General features: G+C 42.8%; 3 protein-coding genes across 3 annotated transcripts; 2 read left to right on the top strand and 1 right to left on the bottom strand.

Moving 5' to 3' along the window:
- Window positions 1–17: 17 nt before the first annotated feature.
- On the top strand, window positions 18–12140 carry MFAP1 (microfibril associated protein 1). The gene is made up of 9 exons (XM_061159282.1): window positions 18–248; window positions 3839–4058; window positions 5199–5328; window positions 5597–5784; window positions 6524–6632; window positions 6736–6896; window positions 7799–7958; window positions 10396–10485; window positions 10579–12140. Exons 1-9 carry the CDS (start codon window positions 170–172, stop codon window positions 10759–10761), a joined length of 1320 nt encoding a protein of 439 aa, XP_061015265.1. The 5' UTR covers window positions 18–169; the 3' UTR covers window positions 10762–12140.
- A 403-nt stretch (window positions 12141–12543) lies between these two features.
- On the bottom strand, window positions 12544–13914 carry HYPK (huntingtin interacting protein K). The gene is made up of 4 exons (XM_061159283.1): window positions 13617–13914; window positions 13228–13283; window positions 12839–12890; window positions 12544–12700 (listed from the first exon to the last, which is right to left on the bottom strand). The coding sequence occupies exons 1-4, from the start codon at window positions 13776–13778 to the stop codon at window positions 12605–12607; spliced, it is 366 nt and encodes a 121-aa protein (XP_061015266.1). The 5' UTR covers window positions 13779–13914; the 3' UTR covers window positions 12544–12604.
- A 175-nt stretch (window positions 13915–14089) lies between these two features.
- SERINC4 (serine incorporator 4) lies at window positions 14090–19068 on the top strand. The gene is made up of 12 exons (XM_061159119.1): window positions 14090–14484; window positions 14965–15141; window positions 15312–15490; window positions 15920–15999; window positions 16228–16321; window positions 16577–16788; window positions 17115–17210; window positions 17332–17458; window positions 17842–17914; window positions 18340–18388; window positions 18524–18677; window positions 18873–19068. Exons 1-12 carry the CDS (start codon window positions 14383–14385, stop codon window positions 19066–19068), a joined length of 1539 nt encoding a protein of 512 aa, XP_061015102.1. The 5' UTR covers window positions 14090–14382.
- The last annotated feature ends 231 nt before the right edge of the window (window positions 19069–19299 follow it).

Genomic DNA, 19299 nt, shown 5'->3' with positions numbered 1-19299 from the left:
CTGGTCGCGTACTTCCGGTTTTTCTAGCTCTGCCGTAGGTGGTGTTTCTATCAGTCGCGTAGCAGTTTCCAGTGGTCCGAGGAGGAGAGGGTTTTATCTTTTCGTTGACGTTGTAGCTGTTCACTTTGAAATCAGTCGAGTTTCGGGAGCCACCGCCGCTGTCGTCAACATGTCGGTCCCAAGCTCACTCATGAAGCAACCGCCCATTCAGTCAACGGCTGGGGCCGTCCCGGTTCGCAATGAGAAAGGTACTGTGTTGAACGATTTTCCAGTCCGATCTTACCTCTTTCGCCAGCATATTCCAAACTTACCCCGGGCCCACCACCTTATCCCCAGCAATCCTTCAGACCCTGCCCCTATTTCTTCGACTTTCCCCGTCAAATTCGGATCCGATCGCGGTGCTACTTTTAGATCTCATCTTGTTAGTAGGACCTGTGTGCTCTCTCCACCAATAAGTTAGGCTAATATAGTGAATGCCTGCTATTTGCATGGCGTTGTGTGGCATTTCATTGTCCATTGTCTGATTATGGTGCTTTTATAACTCGTAATTACGTGTCCACCTCCGTCTACTACATCGTAAGTTAATAACCTACTTGAGGCAGGAACTCTATCTTAAAACTTTTTATCCCTTTCAGCCATCGCAGTGACTGTATTTGTTAAATTGAATACAAAATGGTGTAAAACTGTGGTGTAAGGAACTCATAGTCTGTAGATGTGAGACATACAAAAAGAGGCACATTCTGAACAAGTTTATGGTCTTCCCCACCTATAAAACCTGTCACATAGTTGATATAAACGAAATGCTTTGGGAGGACAGAGAAGGAGTAATCTCTTCAGATTGGAGTATTTAACTTGATCTTTAAAGGATGAGTAGGATTCTTATGAGTGCAGGTGGATGAAGGAAAACTGTACTTGTTTGGGGAGTCAGACTGAAAGTCCTAGTTTTTTCAGTAAAGTATTTGGGAAATAATGTCAGTTCTTTTTATCTTTTAAATATACAGTATCTATCTTTGTGTATTCTGCCTTTTGTTGTTGTTGTTTTTTTCTTAAATCAACATGACTTTGGAGAAGTGTCCTTTGGGTACATGAAGATCTTATTCATTCATTTTAACTGCTTGTTGTTTAGTAGCTAAGTTCTGTCTGACTCTGGGACTCCATGGGACTGTAACTCACCAGTTTCCTCTGTCCTTGGGATTTCCCAGGCAAGATAAGTGGAGCAGGTTGCCATTTCCTTCTCCAGGGGATCTTCCCTACCCAGGGATAGAACCAATGTCTCCTTCATTGGCAGGTGGATTCTTAACCTCTGAGCCACCAGGGAAGCCCTTTAACTGCTTATAAGTTCCATTGTATAATTAAACCACACTTTGATCCCTGTTGAGGGACACTTAGTTGTTGTTTTGTTACTTTTTTTCCTTTTACAAATAGTGCTTAAACATGTCTCTTTAGTGCACTTATGTAAAAATTTCTACTAGGGTAGTGTGAATCTATATTGACACATCATTTATCATTCAGTCAGTAGTTTACATTAAAATTCACTCTGATGTACATTCTATGGATTTAGATAAATGTATAGGGATATATATCCATCGTTATGATATCACACAGTATTTTCACTTAGTAATGTGCATTTAAGGTTCCTGTATGTATTTTCATGGCTTGATAGCTCTTTTTGTTTTGTTGTTGCTGAGTAATATTCAATCATCTAAATGTACCATAGTTTATTTATCCATTCACCGCGTGAAAGACACCTTGGTTGCTTACAAGTTTTGGCAATTATGAACAAAGCTACAATAAATATCCATGTTCAGGTTTTTGTGTTTTGCTCCTTTGTATAAATACCAAAGAGCAGAAATTAGATCATATGGTAAGAGTATGCTTAGTTTTGCATGAAACCACCAAACTATCTTCCAAAGTGGTTGTGCCATTTTGCACTCCCACCAACAATAAATCAGAGTTCCTGTTGCTCCACATTCTTCCCAGCATTTGGTATTGTCAGAGCTCTGGATTTTGGCCATTCTGTGTGTAGCAGCATGTCTTTTTTTTTTTTTTTTCATTCCCTGAAGACATATAAGGGCTTCCCAGGTGGCTCAGTGGTTTAAAAAGATACTGCCAATGAAGAAGACAAAGGTTTGATCCCTGGGTGAGGAAGATGCCCTGGAGGAGGAAATGGCAACTCACTCCAGTATTCTTGCCTGGAGAATCCCCACGGACAGAGGATCCTGGCAGGCTACAGTCCATGGGGTCGCAAAGAGTCGGACATGACTAAGTCACAGAACATGCACAAAGACATAAAATGTGGACCATCTTTTCACATACTTATTTGCCATCTGTATATCTTCTTTGGCAAGGTGTCTGTTAAGGTCTTTTACCTCACCTTGTTCTTCAGAATTGTCTTGGCTCTTTTTGACCTCCTATTCTCCCATATGATTTTAGAATCAGCCTGGGGACAGCTTTTAATGAAATTACATTAAAATTATAGAGCACGCATTTATTGATCTACTTGGGCACAGTTGCCATCTTCTCATCTTTGAACATGATACATTTCTTCATTTATTTTGATCTTTTATATCTTTAAAACAATTATATTTTATATTTTTCCTCCTATAGCCTCACACATCACTTGTTGAATTTATTCCTTAGTATCTTATAGATTAGTTGCTATTGTACATAGTATTTTTAAAGTGTATTTTCTAATTATATGTAGCCAATATACAGGTACCTTTATTTTTATCTAGCATTTATACACCTTTCTACTTGAATTTTTTAAGCTTCTCTGGTTATCTTGTATTTTCTACGTAAGTAATCATATTGGCTGCCAATTGTGGAAGTTTCTTCCTTTTTAATTCTTACCTTTTATCTCCTTCTTTTCTTTTTTTTTTTCTTTCTTTTCTTATTGCCCTGAAACCATAATACAGTATTGATTAGAAGGTATGATAGGGACAACCTAATGATGCCCACTGTTTTTTAAAGGAGTGCTTCTAATATTTTATCATTAAATATAATGTTTGCTGTATCTATTGTTAAGATTGTGTGACTGTAAGTATATAAACTTTAAAAAGTACATTAGTTTTTCCCCTATTAATTTTCTAAGGTTAAGCCATCCTTATAGCCCTGGGCTAAATCTTAATTATATCCCTATAGCTTAGAGGGGCTTCTTGGTTAGTTTTTATGTTGCCTGTATCTATGTTTGTAAGTGAAGTCTACCTAAAGTTTTCCCTTGAACTGTCCAGCTTGGTTATCCAGGTTGTATTCATCTTAGAAAATGTGTTGGTTAGTTTTCACTGTTTTTCTGTTCATTGGATTGTAAAAGACAGATAATCTACTCTTGCAGGTTTGGTAGCACATAAGCTAAAAGAAAAGGTAGAAATAAACATTAGAAGATCAAGTTATGTGGTAATAGATTATATAGAGACTGCCAGAGAAATATCTTGAGGAACTAAAAGAATGACCGAACACCATTTCAATCTTATATTCCCACTTAGGTCACCTTTACTGTGTGCTGGGCACTGTTACAAATAATTCACTTAAGCATATAGTTAAGGTGGATGTAGTCTCCCTATTAGGAAGGATTTTGTATTGTTTCACTGCCCACCCTTCCTCCACTCACTGTACCCAAGCTAAACCTCATTATCATTAGTGTTGGTGTTCACAGGAACACCTTCTAATGACTTGGCCTTTGTAGGAAAAAGATATAGTTGAATAGATGGTTGGGTCAGGGCTCCTTCTTCTGCTTGGACTTGGTTTGCCAGGAATACAGGGCTTTTTTACCTGGAAAGGCCAAGGGTTGAAGGATTTTGGGAAAGAGGTTACTGAAACGTAAGTTCTGTCTCTTATCCAGGTGAGATTTCGATGGAAAAAGTGAAGGTAAAACGTTATGTGTCGGGAAAGAGGCCAGACTATGCCCCTATGGAGTCCTCAGATGAGGAGGATGAAGAGTTTCAGTTCATTAAGAAAGCCAAAGAACAAGAAGCAGAGCCTGAGGAACAGGAGGAGGATTCATCTAGTGACCCTCGGCTGCGGCGTTTGCAGAACCGTATTAGTGAAGATGTGGAGGAGAGGTAATGATGAGGGCTATGTTATCCTGGATGTGAACCCAGCAACAATTGCTAATACTTGAGTATTACTTGAGTAGTACTTACTGTGTACCAGGCACTGTTCCTGGTATATTACTTTAACTAATTGTTGTAATCCACATAATGATTTTATGAGGGTAAGATTATCCCCCATTTTAACCAGCCAGGAAACTGAAGCAGAGTGGGGTTTGGAAAATGACTCATTAAGGGAATTGAAAGCACAGAACATTGGTTGGTTTGTTGAGGGGTCTTTTTAGCACAGAGATGTTTTCTAAAATTTGAGAAATTGATCTTTTCCAGGTAGTTATTCTAAAAGCTAATGAGGAGAAATGATACCGATGAAGTAGGAGAAAAGGACTGATGAGTGGTCTCACATCAGAAAAGGACCCCTCCCAACAAGGGATTTTGTGTATTTTGTATTGACTGAGACATTACCTTACAGAGTAGCCAGAGGTTCCCAACTTTCATAGTTCACATTGTCTCAGGAGTTTTTTCACAGACCCTGTGGGCCCAAACAGTTCTTTTTATTTTATTAAGTAGTTAGAGTTAAATGATTTAATAAATATTTATATCCTAGCAACTTAGGTACTTGAAAACTTTCATACCTATAAGAGAAAAAAGATTTTTATTTCATTTTTATATAACCACAGTTACTTACTACTGGGGTTTGTGTGCCTCTTGGGCACTGAAACTTCTCAAACCTCAGAGTCACATTGACACTGTCGCCCATTTCCAGTTCTGTATTGACTTTCATGCAGAACTTGCTTTTTATCACAGCAGCCCAAAAAAAAAAAAAAAGAACAATTTTACAAAGATACAATACCACTGAAAGGAAACATAATGTGATCTGCTGTTGAAAGTCAACTACTTTGAGCTTTACAGTATATCCCATGGCACCCATCTAAGCTTGGTCCAGTGCCCCAGGGTGCCTCAGCATACATGTAATGTTTTAGGTCCAACTTGACTGTTTCTTTTGACACTGAGTTAGTTTCTTTAAGCTGCCCCTCAGTTTCCTAATCTCGAGGCTTCAGTACTAGTAAAAGGAAACGTCACGTCCTGGTGCTCTGTGACTAAGGAAAGGTCATTTTTGTGAGGTTGGTATTACAGTCGGACACTGTCTTTCAGGTTGGCTCGACACCGGAAAATAGTGGAACCTGAAGTGGTTGGAGAAAGTGACTCCGAAGTAGAAGGAGATCCTTGGCGCATGGAACGAGAAGATAGCAGTGAAGAGGAGGAAGAAGAGATTGATGAAGAGGTATGATTAAGGAAAGTGGGAAGTTCTCCTGGGTGGAAGAAGAAATTAGGGCCAGTGCTCCTTTGTTGAGGCCTTAGCAGCATAAGATATATGCTTTTGGCAGAAGTCAGATCCAGTGTTCCCTACTTGTTTTGGATAGGATTGAAATAGAGTGGTACTAAGTTGCATTTACTCGACCAGAATTTGTTGAGCTTGATGAGGTAAGATTAAAAAGCCACCGCAGAGCACAGGCCGTTTGGCTGACTGGCTTGGACATGTAACTTGATAGGAAATAGAACGGCGCCGTGGCATGATGCGCCAAAGAGCACAGGAGAGAAAAAATGAAGAGCTGGAAGTCATGGAGGTGGAAGACGAGGGACGTTCTGGGGAGGAGTCTGAATCAGAGTCTGAGTATGAGGAGTACACAGACAGTGAGGATGAGATGGAGCCTCGCCTTAAGCCAGTCTTCATTCGGAAGTAAGTATTTCACAGACCTGGCCTGAATCCACATAATTACTGCTTTCTGGGTCTGAAGAGGGAAGCCTCTTTTCTCGCTCATGCTCTTCTGAAATGCAGGCACTAAGTGAAAGTCTTCTGCCCGGTGCCCCAGCTCAGCAGAGTGTTTGCTGAGGAGTGGCTTGGTGCTGGGCTTCCCAAGTGGCTCAGTGGGTGAAGAACCCAACTGCCAATGCAGGAGACATGAGTTCGATCCCTGGGTTGGGAAGATCCCCTGAAGGAGGGCATGGCAACCCACTCCAGTATTCTTGCCTGAAGAATCCCATGGACAGAGGAGCCTGGCAGGTTACAGTCCATGGGGTCACAAGGAGTCAGACAAGAGTGAAGTGACTGAGCACGCACACACGCATCTTGGTGATGGTCCGAGTTAGTTTTCACATCTCCTTTTCCACTTAAAGAAAACATACCTGCCAAGGTCTTATATTATTTTAAATACAAAATCAAGCTTAAGAGCAAATTCCTATTCCTTTCCTAATGGCTAGAAATCCTACAGTCCAACAGGTTTCTTGATATTCAGGCAGTTCAAAGATGATGGGATTTTGATGTTCTAAAGACCAGAAATGATTCCCACTTTTAGCTCTTTGCAAATAATAAAGCCAGAAACCATTTGGCTTTGTCTGGTTTGAATGTGACTTGATTTAGGGAACAAAGAGCCCCACTCTAAGGACTTTGGGTAATTAACAGGACCTCTGTGCTGCAGGAAGGACCGGGTGACGGTTCAAGAACGTGAGGCTGAAGCATTGAAACAGAAGGAGCTGGAGCAGGAGGCCAAACACATGGCTGAGGAGAGACGCAAGTACACACTCAAGGTGCTGGGCGTGGCTGTGAGGACTGAGTGTGAGGAGTTGTGTGTTTCGGTCTGTCTGAGGGAGAATAAGGAAGTCCAACAGTTGAATTGTTCTCCCTATCCAGATTGTAGAGGAGGAAACCAAGAAAGAGCTGGAGGAGAACAAGCGGTCTCTGGCTGCCCTGGATGCACTCAATACTGATGATGAAAATGATGAGGAGGAATATGAGGCCTGGAAAGTTCGGGAGTTAAAGAGAATCAAGAGGGACAGAGAAGACAGAGAAGCGTGAGTAACAGGATGAGCTTAATACCGCTGGGTGGTCAGGTTCCTAGTAGGGTAGCTCTCAGGCTCCACACCTACTGTGAGTTCCATTCTAGCTTTCTTCAGGGTTCCTACAGCTAGGTGTGTTCCCCATAACTGGAATGTGGCTTATTGTAATAAAATCAGGGAAGAGAAACACATTTTGTCAGTGTTTCTCCATAAGAGTGCAGCTGATACTCCCTTTAGTAGTTTCCTGGTAGACACAAACTAGTTACTAGCTTTAATCAGTTTTCTGTTGTTGCATAACAACCCAACCCAAAAGTATGTGACTTAAAACAATTATTTCTCACAGTTTTGGAGGCTGCTATGCAGTTCCTCTACCATACTCACTGTTAGAGCAAAATCATCTTGGAGCTGTACCACCCATTCCTAAAAACTACTGGGAATGCTTTTCTTTTCTTTTTTTTTTTTTGAAGAAAAGGGACCTATGACTCTGCACCTTCCAAAAAAGGTTAAAACTGCTGCAATCTAGTTAATGACGGTGACCCTTGGTTTGTGACATGTAAGCACATTACTAAAGAAATACCAGTCAAGTCTTATACAGAATTAAATTCTGATTTTTTTTTTTTAAACAAAGGTGGCTCTTCAGGGAAGGGAAATTCATAATGTTATAAAATCAAGCAGTAGTAGTATGTCTGAACCTCAAAAAGACTAGAATCAACTTTCCGAAGTTTGCAGTACCTGGTCTTCGTGCATAATGAAGACTACCTGACCTTTTTATGTATTAAACTTCCGATCTTAATTCCTAACAGTAACCAGAATTGATGAAGATAGAATGCTTGAAAGGAGGTGGGACTGTGTCATATTTAGATAACTGGGTCTTTCTGAAACTAAAATGAAATAAATAGTTTTCATTCTCTGAACAGACTTGAGAAGGAGAAAGCAGAAATTGAACGAATGAGAAACCTAACTGAGGAAGAGAGGCGAGCTGAGCTTCGGGCAAATGGCAAAGTCATCACCAACAAAGCTGTTAAGGGCAAATATAAGTTCCTACAGAAGTATTATCACCGGGGTGCCTTCTTCATGGTAAGAAGTGAAAAGAGACTGGAATAACCCCCCATTTTCCTACCAGTGGTCAACTTTCTCATTTGCTTTTTGCCTGTGAAGAATGTAAAACCAAACAGAGGAAAGCATTAGCAGCAGGATTTCAGAAATGGCAGCAACTATTGTCTTTTGGCCCCAGCTCTCAGGAGGAAATGATGTAACAGCAGAATTGAGGAACTGAAAGAGAGAGTGATCTAGACTAGACTAGACTATTTAGGTCCCCCAGATCACTTAGATATCATTTTTCATAGCTGAGAAATTTTGGTTATGAGAAAACCAAGCTCTGTAAAGAGCTTTAGATTAACTCATGTTTGGGTGGTTTAAGTTTAATTCACTTCATTCTCAGTGGACAGAAAGGGACTAAATCTGACCCGAAAGTTGTTAATTATCTAACCATTATTTGTAATGCCATGATCTTTGTTCTTTATATAAAAACCAAAGTCAAAACAGCAGTCTGTTAACCCTGTATAAAATGAAAAGGACTGCTTCCAAACTATTTGGATTAGCACTAGTGATAAGTCCTTAATAGAGAGATAGCAGGAAAGGAAATGGGAGAATTGATGACATTTATTACTCCAGTGGCATGTGGTTTGTTAAATTATTTCCTGATATTAAAGAAGTTTATATCAAAAAGTAATCTAGCTTTTACAGATGCTGTTTAGCAAGCCTTAAGTATCTCCACTGCAGCTGAATTCCTGCCTTTTGCTGTAAATACCAGTAAAATTTTAAAACTTTGAAAAATAAGGAGGATTCCTTATTCTTCTCCCACCAAAATCAGTCTATCTAGTCAGCAGGAAATGTTTGCTTATTATGTAGTTTTCCAGCCCACATAGCTTTCTAGATAGGAGTCAGTGGAGATTATTAATTACTTCTTAGATTGCTTCAAAGTCATAAGATATCATTGCTTTAGCATTTCAACAGTTTGAATAATCAAGCTCCTTAGAGAACCAGTGCATTCCTGACTAAGATACATACGGGAAGGTTCATGTGAAAGTCTTTTGGTGCACATACTCAAATATCAACTCTTCTCATCTAGACAAGGAAGGTGAAGTGGAAATGGCTTCTGAGATTAAATGAGGGACTCTCAGGCTCTAACAAGGAGAAAAGTTGGTCTCATGAAAGGCCTACCTTTAAATTGGGCCTTTCAAGAGCTGACGGGAACAGAGTATCCCAAAACTGTTTGGTTAAAAGATTCAGCCCTTCTGTGAAACTTTCCTTAAGATGGTACTGTTTTAATTCTTTCAGTATATATGTTTATGGTCTGTATCACAACATTATAGTTGTATTTTATGTTGATTTGAAACTACTCGATAATTGTTTAATACAGTTCATTAGATAAACCTTTTGAGCATTTAGTGTATGAAGGGTAGTACTGTTTAACACAGCCATAGCTCCTTGCCCTCAGAAGGCTTACAATCTAATAATAGAGCTAAGGCAAATAGATACATATTTGTATGTAACATAGTGAACATACTTAAGGACTTCTGAAGAGAGAGGTGTTATATTTGGTAGGATTGAAAAGGATATCAAAGAGATGACATGTTAGATGTATAGACTTTCTAACATTTGGTGGTAGGAAGAAAGGAACCAGAAGAAATGGAGGCAGAAAGTATCATCTGTAAAGGCAAGGAGTACATTAAGGCTATGTAGCATTTGGCCTTGACTAGTACACAGAGGAATTATGCTTATTTAGTAAAAGAAAGAACCTCTGAAAGCTTTTGAGCAGGACAAAGGTATAATGAGGGTTGTGTTTTAGGAAACACATTAATCTAATGAAATGTGTAAGATTGATTGCAGGCAAAAACTGTTAAAAACCAAAGTAATGAGAATCTAGAGAGAATGTTGGTCCTATTACAGAAGTTAAGTCAGGAAAAGGCTGATTTGGAAAATTTCAGGGATGTGGTTTTCACTTTAGTTGTGAGTTTGAAATCCGAACAGAATACCTAAGATATATATTGGGCAGTAGAAGAATCAGGATTGGAGGTTTGAGAGGCCTGTATAAAGTTGAAATCATGTGAGTGAATGAACATATTGAGTGAAAAGAATATAACCAACCTTCAAGAATTAGCTACATTTAAGAAGGGAAAAGACAACACAAAGGAAAAAAGGAGTATCGTCTCCTCAACTTGATGTAAGCTTTTGGTTCAGTAGGTTCAATGCCCTCTGGTTTCTTTTTATCCTTTGTTGTAAAATTTAATGAATTTGTAGTTTGAGGGACTTCCCCTGACAGTCCAGTGGTTACAACTCTGCACTTAAACTGCAGGGTGGGGTGTGGGTTTAATCCCTGGTCAGGGAACTAAGCTCCCATATGCTGCACAGTGCAGCCCAAATAAATAAATAAAAATAATTTTAAATGATTTGAAAAATAAGAGATACATAAGAAATAAAACCACAAGATTGATAAGACTCTTTTTTACAGGATGAGGATGAAGAAGTATACAAGAGAGATTTCAGTGCACCTACCCTGGAGGATCATTTCAACAAAACCATTCTTCCCAAAGTCATGCAGGTATGGGGAACCTTAATGACATGAGAGAAAAGTAACATATTGAGGCTGGACCATGATAAATCTGGTGGTATAACTCATCATCTATCCATACAGGTCAAGAACTTTGGACGCTCTGGTCGTACTAAATACACCCACCTCGTTGATCAAGACACCACCTCCTTTGACTCAGCATGGGGCCAAGAGAGCGCCCAAAATACAAAGTTCTTTAAACAAAAGGCAGCCGGGGTACGAGATGTATTTGAACGGCCATCTGCCAAGAAGCGGAAAACTACTTAGAGTTCAACTACTTTTTCTTCCAGCTGTGGGACACAAGGGGAAAATCTCAGCATCTGGTCCTTGATTTGTTTTTACTACTATTCACATGGCCCCTGTATCCAGCCTGCTGAACCTACTGCCATACTTGTGGCACTGGGCAAACCCAGTCTTTGAAAGTGCTTTGTGAGGTTTGGACTCATGCTGAGAAGCCCGCAAAAAAGCACTGTCCAGGTAGGATTAGAGGCTCCCACTTAGGACTATTTCTGAGAAATCTTGAATGTTATTACTGCTCTGGCTTCCCATATTCACTTGGGACTGTTCCAAGTTTCTTTTTCCAGCTCTGAGCTTGGGTTAGAAACATGGATGGGCATGTAAGTGGACAATGTATTATTTCTACCTTACAGGAAGTCTAAGTTCATTGAAAACCTGTTTTGCATTTTTGGGTAAATTTTTCTAGGCAAACATACTTTTTGATCCATTTATGTGCAAGTGTCAAGAAATAAAAAAATCATACACCAAGAAGTTTTTTAGCATATCAGAAATAAAATGTGCAAGCTGACAAATAGCTACCTATTAACTAAGATAAAAGACAGCAGGGAATTGCCAGGCAAAGGATGTTTCACATTTTAATCATACCCTTTCATCTCAGGAACAAGCACAGATGCTAGACAAGCTATATTGTAAATGGCACCTAGAATTATTCCGTGAGCAAATATGTGATTGTCATTGCTGTCTAAATTGTAACTGTATATAGAACAAAACAGGACACACAAAACACGGAATCCAAGCAGCACACCAGTATCTGCTTGCCCAGCTCATGTTCCAAGGAGGGCAAAGTGCTCTTGAGCTGCAATGTAGTGACATCATGCTGGATATCACTGACAGAGTTAAATTTTTCATTTAGTATGTACTACATAACCACTCTGCATATGGCAGAATATTAGGAGGCCTAGGGGTTATAAAGAATGCCCAGGGGGAAGACTTATCTCTATATTGCATTTAAAAATGAGAAGGGCAAGGTCTTTTCACAATCTTTAAATGCCCCACTAGCAGAATCATTCATAAATCCTTAAATATCCTAGGATAAAAATATGAGTGCAAATAATTACTATGAAGTAATAAACACAAAAGATATATATGTCACTGTTGTATGTGCCAAGAGATACAATCTAAGAATTACCCTAGAGCCAAAATAAAAGTAAGAGCTACTTGTACCTGCTCATCACTTCTTAAAACAATCTATCAGATATGTATCACTTTACAGCTGAAGAAACAGAAGTTTAGCAAGGGTGACTTGGCCAAACTTGATCAACTTTTAAACTGCTTTCTCTCTAGGTTAGAAAATGGAATCTTAAGGTGTAAGTGCTGTGGTTCAGAATTAAAATAGTAATTAAATCAAAGTCTTTTCATAAATTAATTCTAAGACATAACCTTTGATAATTTTATTGTAGTTACCTGTTCCCACCTCAGTACCTAAACTGTAACTCACAGTGGCTTATGAACTGGATTGGTGACTTATATCTGTATACAGTGGCTCCTAGACAGGTGCTGGCCTTTCAGCTATTGATGAGCTACCCTAGAGACACATGCCATGGGGTAAACTTTACTGAGCCGCTAAGTGCACTTTGAGTATTGCCGAGAATTAGTCATACGAATGAGCCTGGTCTGCTACCTAACATCTGAACATGAGGTACTCTTCTACACTAATCCTCAACATAGGTTCATTAAGGGTTATACTCCAAGATGTAAACTTTCCACAATAAAATATATATTATACTTGGTCCAAAATGATAAAACTGCAACTTAGAAAAAAAAGACATCTTTATTGAAATAAGTTAATCCAGTGGGTCTGAGAAAACCCAAATCAATTGGTTAGGGCAATAAGAGCTTCCACCACGTTGCCCATGTGTTCCCTCAAGCTCCGTTCTGCTGCTGCTCGGGAGATCTCCATCTCTGTCATCTGCAGGAAAAGGATCAATGATTTTACCGAAGTCTCCTCCTGGGCAATAAGGTGCCAGCAGAACGTGAGGACTCCACTTGTTTGAGCAAACAAAAGACATATTCCCCACCCACAGAGTAGTTACGGATTACTACTCACTATCAGCTCCAGATCTTCCTTCTTGATGGTGACTTTTGCCAGTTCCTTCTCCCTGAAAATACTCAGGTACTTTAGTCCTCATTTTCTACCTCCACCATAAACTCCCAGAAAGGATCATTCCCAGTTGTGCCTTACAAATGACTTTATAAACATTGTTGACTGAAAATACAAAAGGACTCCCGCTCCCTCGCCTAACATCCCATCCCACCGCATCCCCTGGAATATTTATAGCAAGCAGGTGTAGCTAGGAGGTCTTTCCTTCCACCAACAAAACAGTAAAGTCGTAAATCTTAGGTCTGCATAAATTGGTGATAGAGTTGAAGAACAGTACGAAGTACAAAAGCCTAACGATGGCTTTTTTCTGAGTGGGGCAGGTAGGTAAGACTTACCGCTCCTGTTTGGCTTTCTGCTCCCGGGACCGTCTATCTCCAATCACGGACATAGCCTATGGGACAGACAGATCTAGTTACTGCTCTGCTACTCACAATTCCTAACAATCTAAAATACCAGTAACAAGCGAGTGAGGTTTGGATTCATAATGACGAGCGAACCAGGAACCCGGGCCTACGTTTAGTTCAATTCTGCGCACCTGAGACCCATTTTAAACCCCCATCTCCATCAAGCTCCTTTTCTCAAGCGGAGGGGCCTAGTGACGGTTTCCCTCTCGCCTCCTCCCACCAGCGGGATGCGGGCCCCTCCTGGAACCAGGTTTACCGTTTCGGCCTCCGAGCCCCGTCTGCTCTCAGCCCTCCCAGACACGCTGCCCGGCCAACCTCACCGTCTCCAGATTGGAACTCTGGATCTCCTTCTCTTCCGCATAGTCGGTGACTCGCTCCAGGTCCGCCGCACCACTGTCATGCTTCCGTGGCTTCTCCGGAGGCCGCTCCGGACCGCTCGTTTCTGTCTCCAACTCCAACTCCACATCCCCCTCCGTCGCCATATCGATCCCAACGCGCCGCCACACAAGCCCGGCCCCGCCTTAGAACGACTTCCGGCAACTACCTCGCAACTTCCGCCGGGATGGGGGGCGGGGCTGGCCCTGGGCCACACCTTTTTTAGTGCGCTGGTTCTAGAAGCTTCAGCAAGCAAAGCAGTTCGGCTCTCGGACTTTCTTTCGGGCTTGTACAGTGTTTTATGCCAGGCCGTGTCCCAGACCCGTCACCACTGCAGACCATTCCAGCCTTTCTTAAACTAGGTCCAGCCCACACACCCCAAGGAACTCTGTTCAAGATGAATGACGTCTAATCCTAAACCAATTAAGAATGCTAATCTACAGACCAGATAGGCAAACTGCTCCCTAATCTGGGGAGAACAGCCTGAGTAGCCCAAGGGGCCCTGGGAAGAAAGTAATTTCACAGGGTATCTGCATTTTCCACGACCCGGGGCGGGTCGGTGTTCTTTTCCTGGTATCCCTCCCCATTCTGCCTTAAACTGGGTGAACAGCCCGGGATAGCAGGAGTCCAATGGGCTGAGGACGAAAGAAAGCTGCTACTTTCTCATCTGCCTTCCATCTGGTGGACCTGGGCCTAATCCCTGGTATAAGGATGGTGGGTGCAAAAGCGGTCACAAGTCCCAACACCTCCCTCCGCCTGGCACCGCAACGCAGGGGAGTCAACAGTGTCATAATGAGTCCTCCCTTCTATCAGGTGAGAGGGTACGTGGGCAGAGAACTCCCTGGAGCAAGAGCTGTCTGAAAAGGGGAAGGGAATGGTGGCTGAAGCTGTGGAGGAAAACCCATGGGAGCTGGTAAACATGGCAGACTTGCCATTTGCTGCTGAGGCCTTCTGCTTCTTAGGATCTAAGACTACTTATCATTAAACCTCTCCTCCTATTTTCCTGGTACCAGATGTTTAGGTCCTGGGAAAGATTAGAGGTCAGATGTGACAGGCTCTTAGGAAGTTCTGCCAGTTATGTTAAGCTCTTATGATGAAAGCTCTACGTGAGGTCAGTGGAAAGCAATCCTAAATAGCTTGGAACCAGACAGTCTGAGAATTCCTAAATGAGAGAAGAGAGGGGAGGGGGATATTTTGGAATTCAGCCTCATGGGTTTACCTCACAAATGTATTAATGTAAGCCTATCCTCAGCAAATCTCTACCTTGCTGCCTTGCATCTGCTCTACCCTCAGGTGTCCTGCTGTGGGCCCGTTCCCTGTACCTGCTGCTGCCCTTCCAGGTGGCCCGCTCTCACAGAGTCTCCCTGTAGCCGCCTGTTCTACATCCTCCTCCACGTGGGGACCTCAGCAGTCTGCTGCCTCCTGCTGTCAAGGACAGTGGTGGAAAGAGTCTGGGGCAAGGCACATGGGGTATGTGGGAGGAGGCTGGGCTGCAGCGGGAAAGGATAAACGGAGAAAGTCTGAGGTAAAGGAGATTTGGCTTGAGGGTAGGGGACACATGAGTGGACGTACCCACGAGTAGGTACTTCTCTGTGCATGACGACTTGTCCAGCCATTTCTCACATGTACCTTCCCTCCAGATCCAGATGCCCTCAGGGCTGTGTGCCCATCTGTTTGGCCTCTCTCAGTGCCCAGTGCTTAGCGGCTCTGGGGCTGTATACCGAGTATGTGCAGGAACTGCCACCTTCCACCTGCTGCAGGCTGTGCTGCTGATCGACCTCCACTCCCGCACCAGCCTAAGAGCACAGCTACATAATAGGTCTGTGTGTACTCTTTGGGTGGGGAGAGGACAGGGAGGGAAGTAGACACAAGCTGAGTAAAGGAAATTTCCAGATGAAGTCATAGCACTGTAAAAAGACAGAGAACAGGTTTAAGTCCCTGCTTCCACTATACTTGCTGTGTAACCACAAGCCACACACTTACCCTCTTTGATCTTCTAGTTTTCTGAAATGGAGATAACAGTGGAGTTACTATATGCAAACCCTCTGTCATCTCTAGAACACTGTCCAGATGTTATTTAGGTATCAGAGTCAGAGTTTGGAATAGGCTGTGATCAGCCTGTCCCCAGCCCCTCTCACATGGGACTGGTTCCTCCCTTCCTCTACTTAGTTGTCTCTCTTCTCCCCTTTCCTATAGTTCTGCTTTCTTCTTTGCCTATTCTGAGACATTTTCTTTGCTTCTTAACCAGTTTCTGGCTCCTCAAGCTGCTATTCCTGCTAGGTCTCTGTGCTGTTGCCTTCTGCATCCCTGATGAGCATCTCTTTCCAGGTACGTTCTGTTTCATCCTGATCAGCAGGTGTAAGCTAAAAGATTTTCTAAGAAAAAAATCTTCCCTGGCAGTCCAAATGCTTCCAATGCAAGGGATGCAGGTTTGATCCCTGTTTGAGGAACTAAGAACCCACAAGCCTCGCAGCACAGCCAAAAAAATAGGGTAGGAAGAGGACCAGGAGTAATGATATGATCAGTTACATTTTTCTACTGGTGCCTCACTTGCAGCCTGGCATTACATTGGCATATGTGGCGGCTTCACATTCATCCTGCTGCAGTTGGTGCTTATTACTGCCTTTGCTCATTCCTGGAACAAGAACTGGTAAGGAGCACATAACCCTGAAGGCTTCCTGGGAAATCTGACATTACTAGACCCAGTCAGGTTGGGCAAAGGACATGACAGGTTGATGACCCCAAAGCTTCCAATTAAGCAATATGGAAAAGCTCAGGAATATGATGGCTGTAGGCCAGGTGGGATAGACAAGTCTCACCAATCTTCTGGGAGAGGGGGAATAGCTGATAATGGGTAAAAGCAAGAGTTGGGAGCCCCAAGCCACTGCCCACCTCCCACCCTTAGGCAAACAGGTGCAGCCCAAGACTGCCGCTGGCTCCTCGCTGTGCTGCTGACCACCCTAGGATTCTACAGCATGGCAGGTGCAGCAGCCGTGCTCCTGTTCCAACACTACACGCACCCAGCCGGCTGCCTGCTCAACAAGATGCTGCTTAGTTTGCACCTTTGTTTCTGTGGCCTCCTCTCCTTCCTCTCCATCGCTCCCTGCATCCGCCTCAGTAGGTACATGCCTTACAGCATTAAAGATTTGGGGGGCCTTTAGTATAGCAAACTCCACCGTACTCAGTCACTTCAGTCATCTCTCTATACAACCCCTTTGCAACTCTATGGACCACAGCCCACCAGGCTCCTCTGTCCATGAGATTTTCCCATGGCAGATTTATCATGGAGCCACCAGGAAAGCCCAGATAGCAAATTTCATTTGCCTCCCTAATCTCAACCAATTCTCTGCTTCCTCCAAAGGGTGGGGAGAAGCACAGGTGAGGGTAGCAGTGAAGAAAATTAGTACCCAGTAGGCTAATGCAATGATTTCCCTTCTCCCCAGAGCAACCTCGCTCTGGCCTTCTACAAGCCTCTATCATCAGCTGCTATATCATGTACCTGACATTCTCTGCGCTGTCCAGCCGTCCTCCAGAGAGTGGTAAGGAAAGGACCTGGATTCTTAACAAGGTTTACCCATGCTAAAACCTTTTTCGCTCCTGCCAAATACCTAGCTCTTTGTTCTTAACATCTTTCTCTTCTGTTGCCTTGCCCTTTCTCAGTAATCCTTCAAGGACAGAATCACACTCTGTGCCTGCCTGGCCTGAGTAAAATGGAATCCCACACACCAGATACTTCTCTGGCAATGTTGAGTGCTGGCATCATGTATGCTTGCGTGCTTTTTGCTTGGTGCGTAAAAGTGTCAAGGGAAAGGTGTGAGAAGGGAGGATGCTCACAAGGACAGGGATGGTTAGGAGATAGTCTGGGGCCATGGTTTATTTAAACTTTAAAGGAAGGTAAGAGGAAAGCTCCTCATAAAAACAATTTCTAAGAATAGCACCCGTCAGATGATCTGTATGAGAGAAGGGGACAGGGGAAATGACTTGAGAAACTTTAAAAGCACAAAAGATTTCAGGGCCCCACATGAAAAAATTTCAAAATTTTGCGGGCAAAGGGGCTTTGGGAGATCACTACCCTCCTGAGTTACTAATAGGGACCAGCTGGGAGTAAATGCCATCAGGTAACCCTCCTGCTATTTGACTGTATCAACTTTGAGAACTGTCTCTTCTCAGCAACGAGGCTTCTTACCTGGCTGAGGTATTTGGGCCCTTGTGGATTGTCAAGGTTTACAGCTATGAGTTCCAGGTGAGGACGGATAGCTCAATATCCCCAATACCCCAACCCCCCTCACACATAGCAACACACACACACACATCCTATCAACCTCTACCCAAAATGCTCAGATTCTAGCTGCTGTTACCTTTTATTGAGTACCCACAATATGCTAGGCACTGTGCTAGATAACTTTACATACACAATCTCATTTAATTTAATCCTCACAACAACCCTGTGAGGTAGGTGTTTGCTCCATTTTACAAATGGAGAAATTGAGGCACAGAAGGTTAAACATCTTACCAAAGTTCCCATAGCCAGTCATATACTGGAGCTAGAATTTGAACCCAGGTGTGCCTCCACTTGTCACACCACACCAATCTTTTTAAAGAGGAGGAGTTTCCTATACTATTACCCAGACATTCTTTTTCCAAAACATGCTGCCTTTCATTTTACAGAAGCCCTCGCTCTGTTTCTGCTGCCCTAAAACAGTGGAGCCAGAGGAAGGTGAGTGTCAAGTGAGGATCCGTAAGTGTAGATTTCTGCAGAATGGCAAAGAATGCAAAAGCTTCATCAAAGAGGCTGGGGGAAGGAAGAGGTGTTTGAGCAGCTCTGCTACCAGCAGTTCTTTCCTTTCTCCAGGACCAAGCGGTATGGCTGCCAGGCCAGCTGACCAAGAGACCTCTCCAGCTCCTCCAGTGCAAGTCCAGCAGCTTTCCTATAGCTATTCTGCCTTCCACTTCGTCTTCTTCCTTGCATCACTTTATGTCATGGTTACCCTCACCAACTGGTTCAGGTAGGATGGAGGGGGGCCTGGGATACTCTTCCAAAAACCTAGTTGTTTTAGGGAAAAGAGCACTTCAAGGCCAGTCCTGAGTTCTCCCGAGACACACATGAGTCTACCACATTCTTTGGTGGGGCAGTAGAATAGCTCTAAGCTCTGAAAGTCACAGCCCTGCAGATTCTCTAACCAGAGACTTTGGTTCCACAGCTATGAGGGAGCAGAGCTGGAAAAGACCTTCACCACAGGTAGCTGGGCTACCTTCTGGGTCAAGGTTGCCTCATGCTGGGCCTGTGTACTCCTCTATCTGGGGCTGCTACTAGCACCATTCTGTTGGTCCCCAACCCCAGACCCCCAGCATCCTATCTTCAGGCGACATTGTCATCGTGTCAATATTGCCAAATGACAAATATCCAATCTAGGCACTTTTCATAAACTGGAATTCCCTTGAACTGGAGTTCCCAAGTCTTAACTCACAGGAGCTGTCCAGCCCAAGAGATTCCTCAAAGACACAATGGGAAGTTACCTCCCTTTAAGTTGAAGTCAATAGTTACATCTGACTTGAAAAAAGTGGCCACACACACCCTAATACCCTAGGCAGAGTATCTGACTCACTGGAGCTACTGTTACTTCTTCA

This window comes from Dama dama, chromosome 13 (genome assembly GCF_033118175.1).
Source record: "Dama dama isolate Ldn47 chromosome 13, ASM3311817v1, whole genome shotgun sequence".
NCBI classification, from domain to species: domain Eukaryota; kingdom Metazoa; phylum Chordata; class Mammalia; order Artiodactyla; family Cervidae; genus Dama; species Dama dama.
This window is presented reverse-complemented; position numbering and strand designations above follow the sequence as displayed.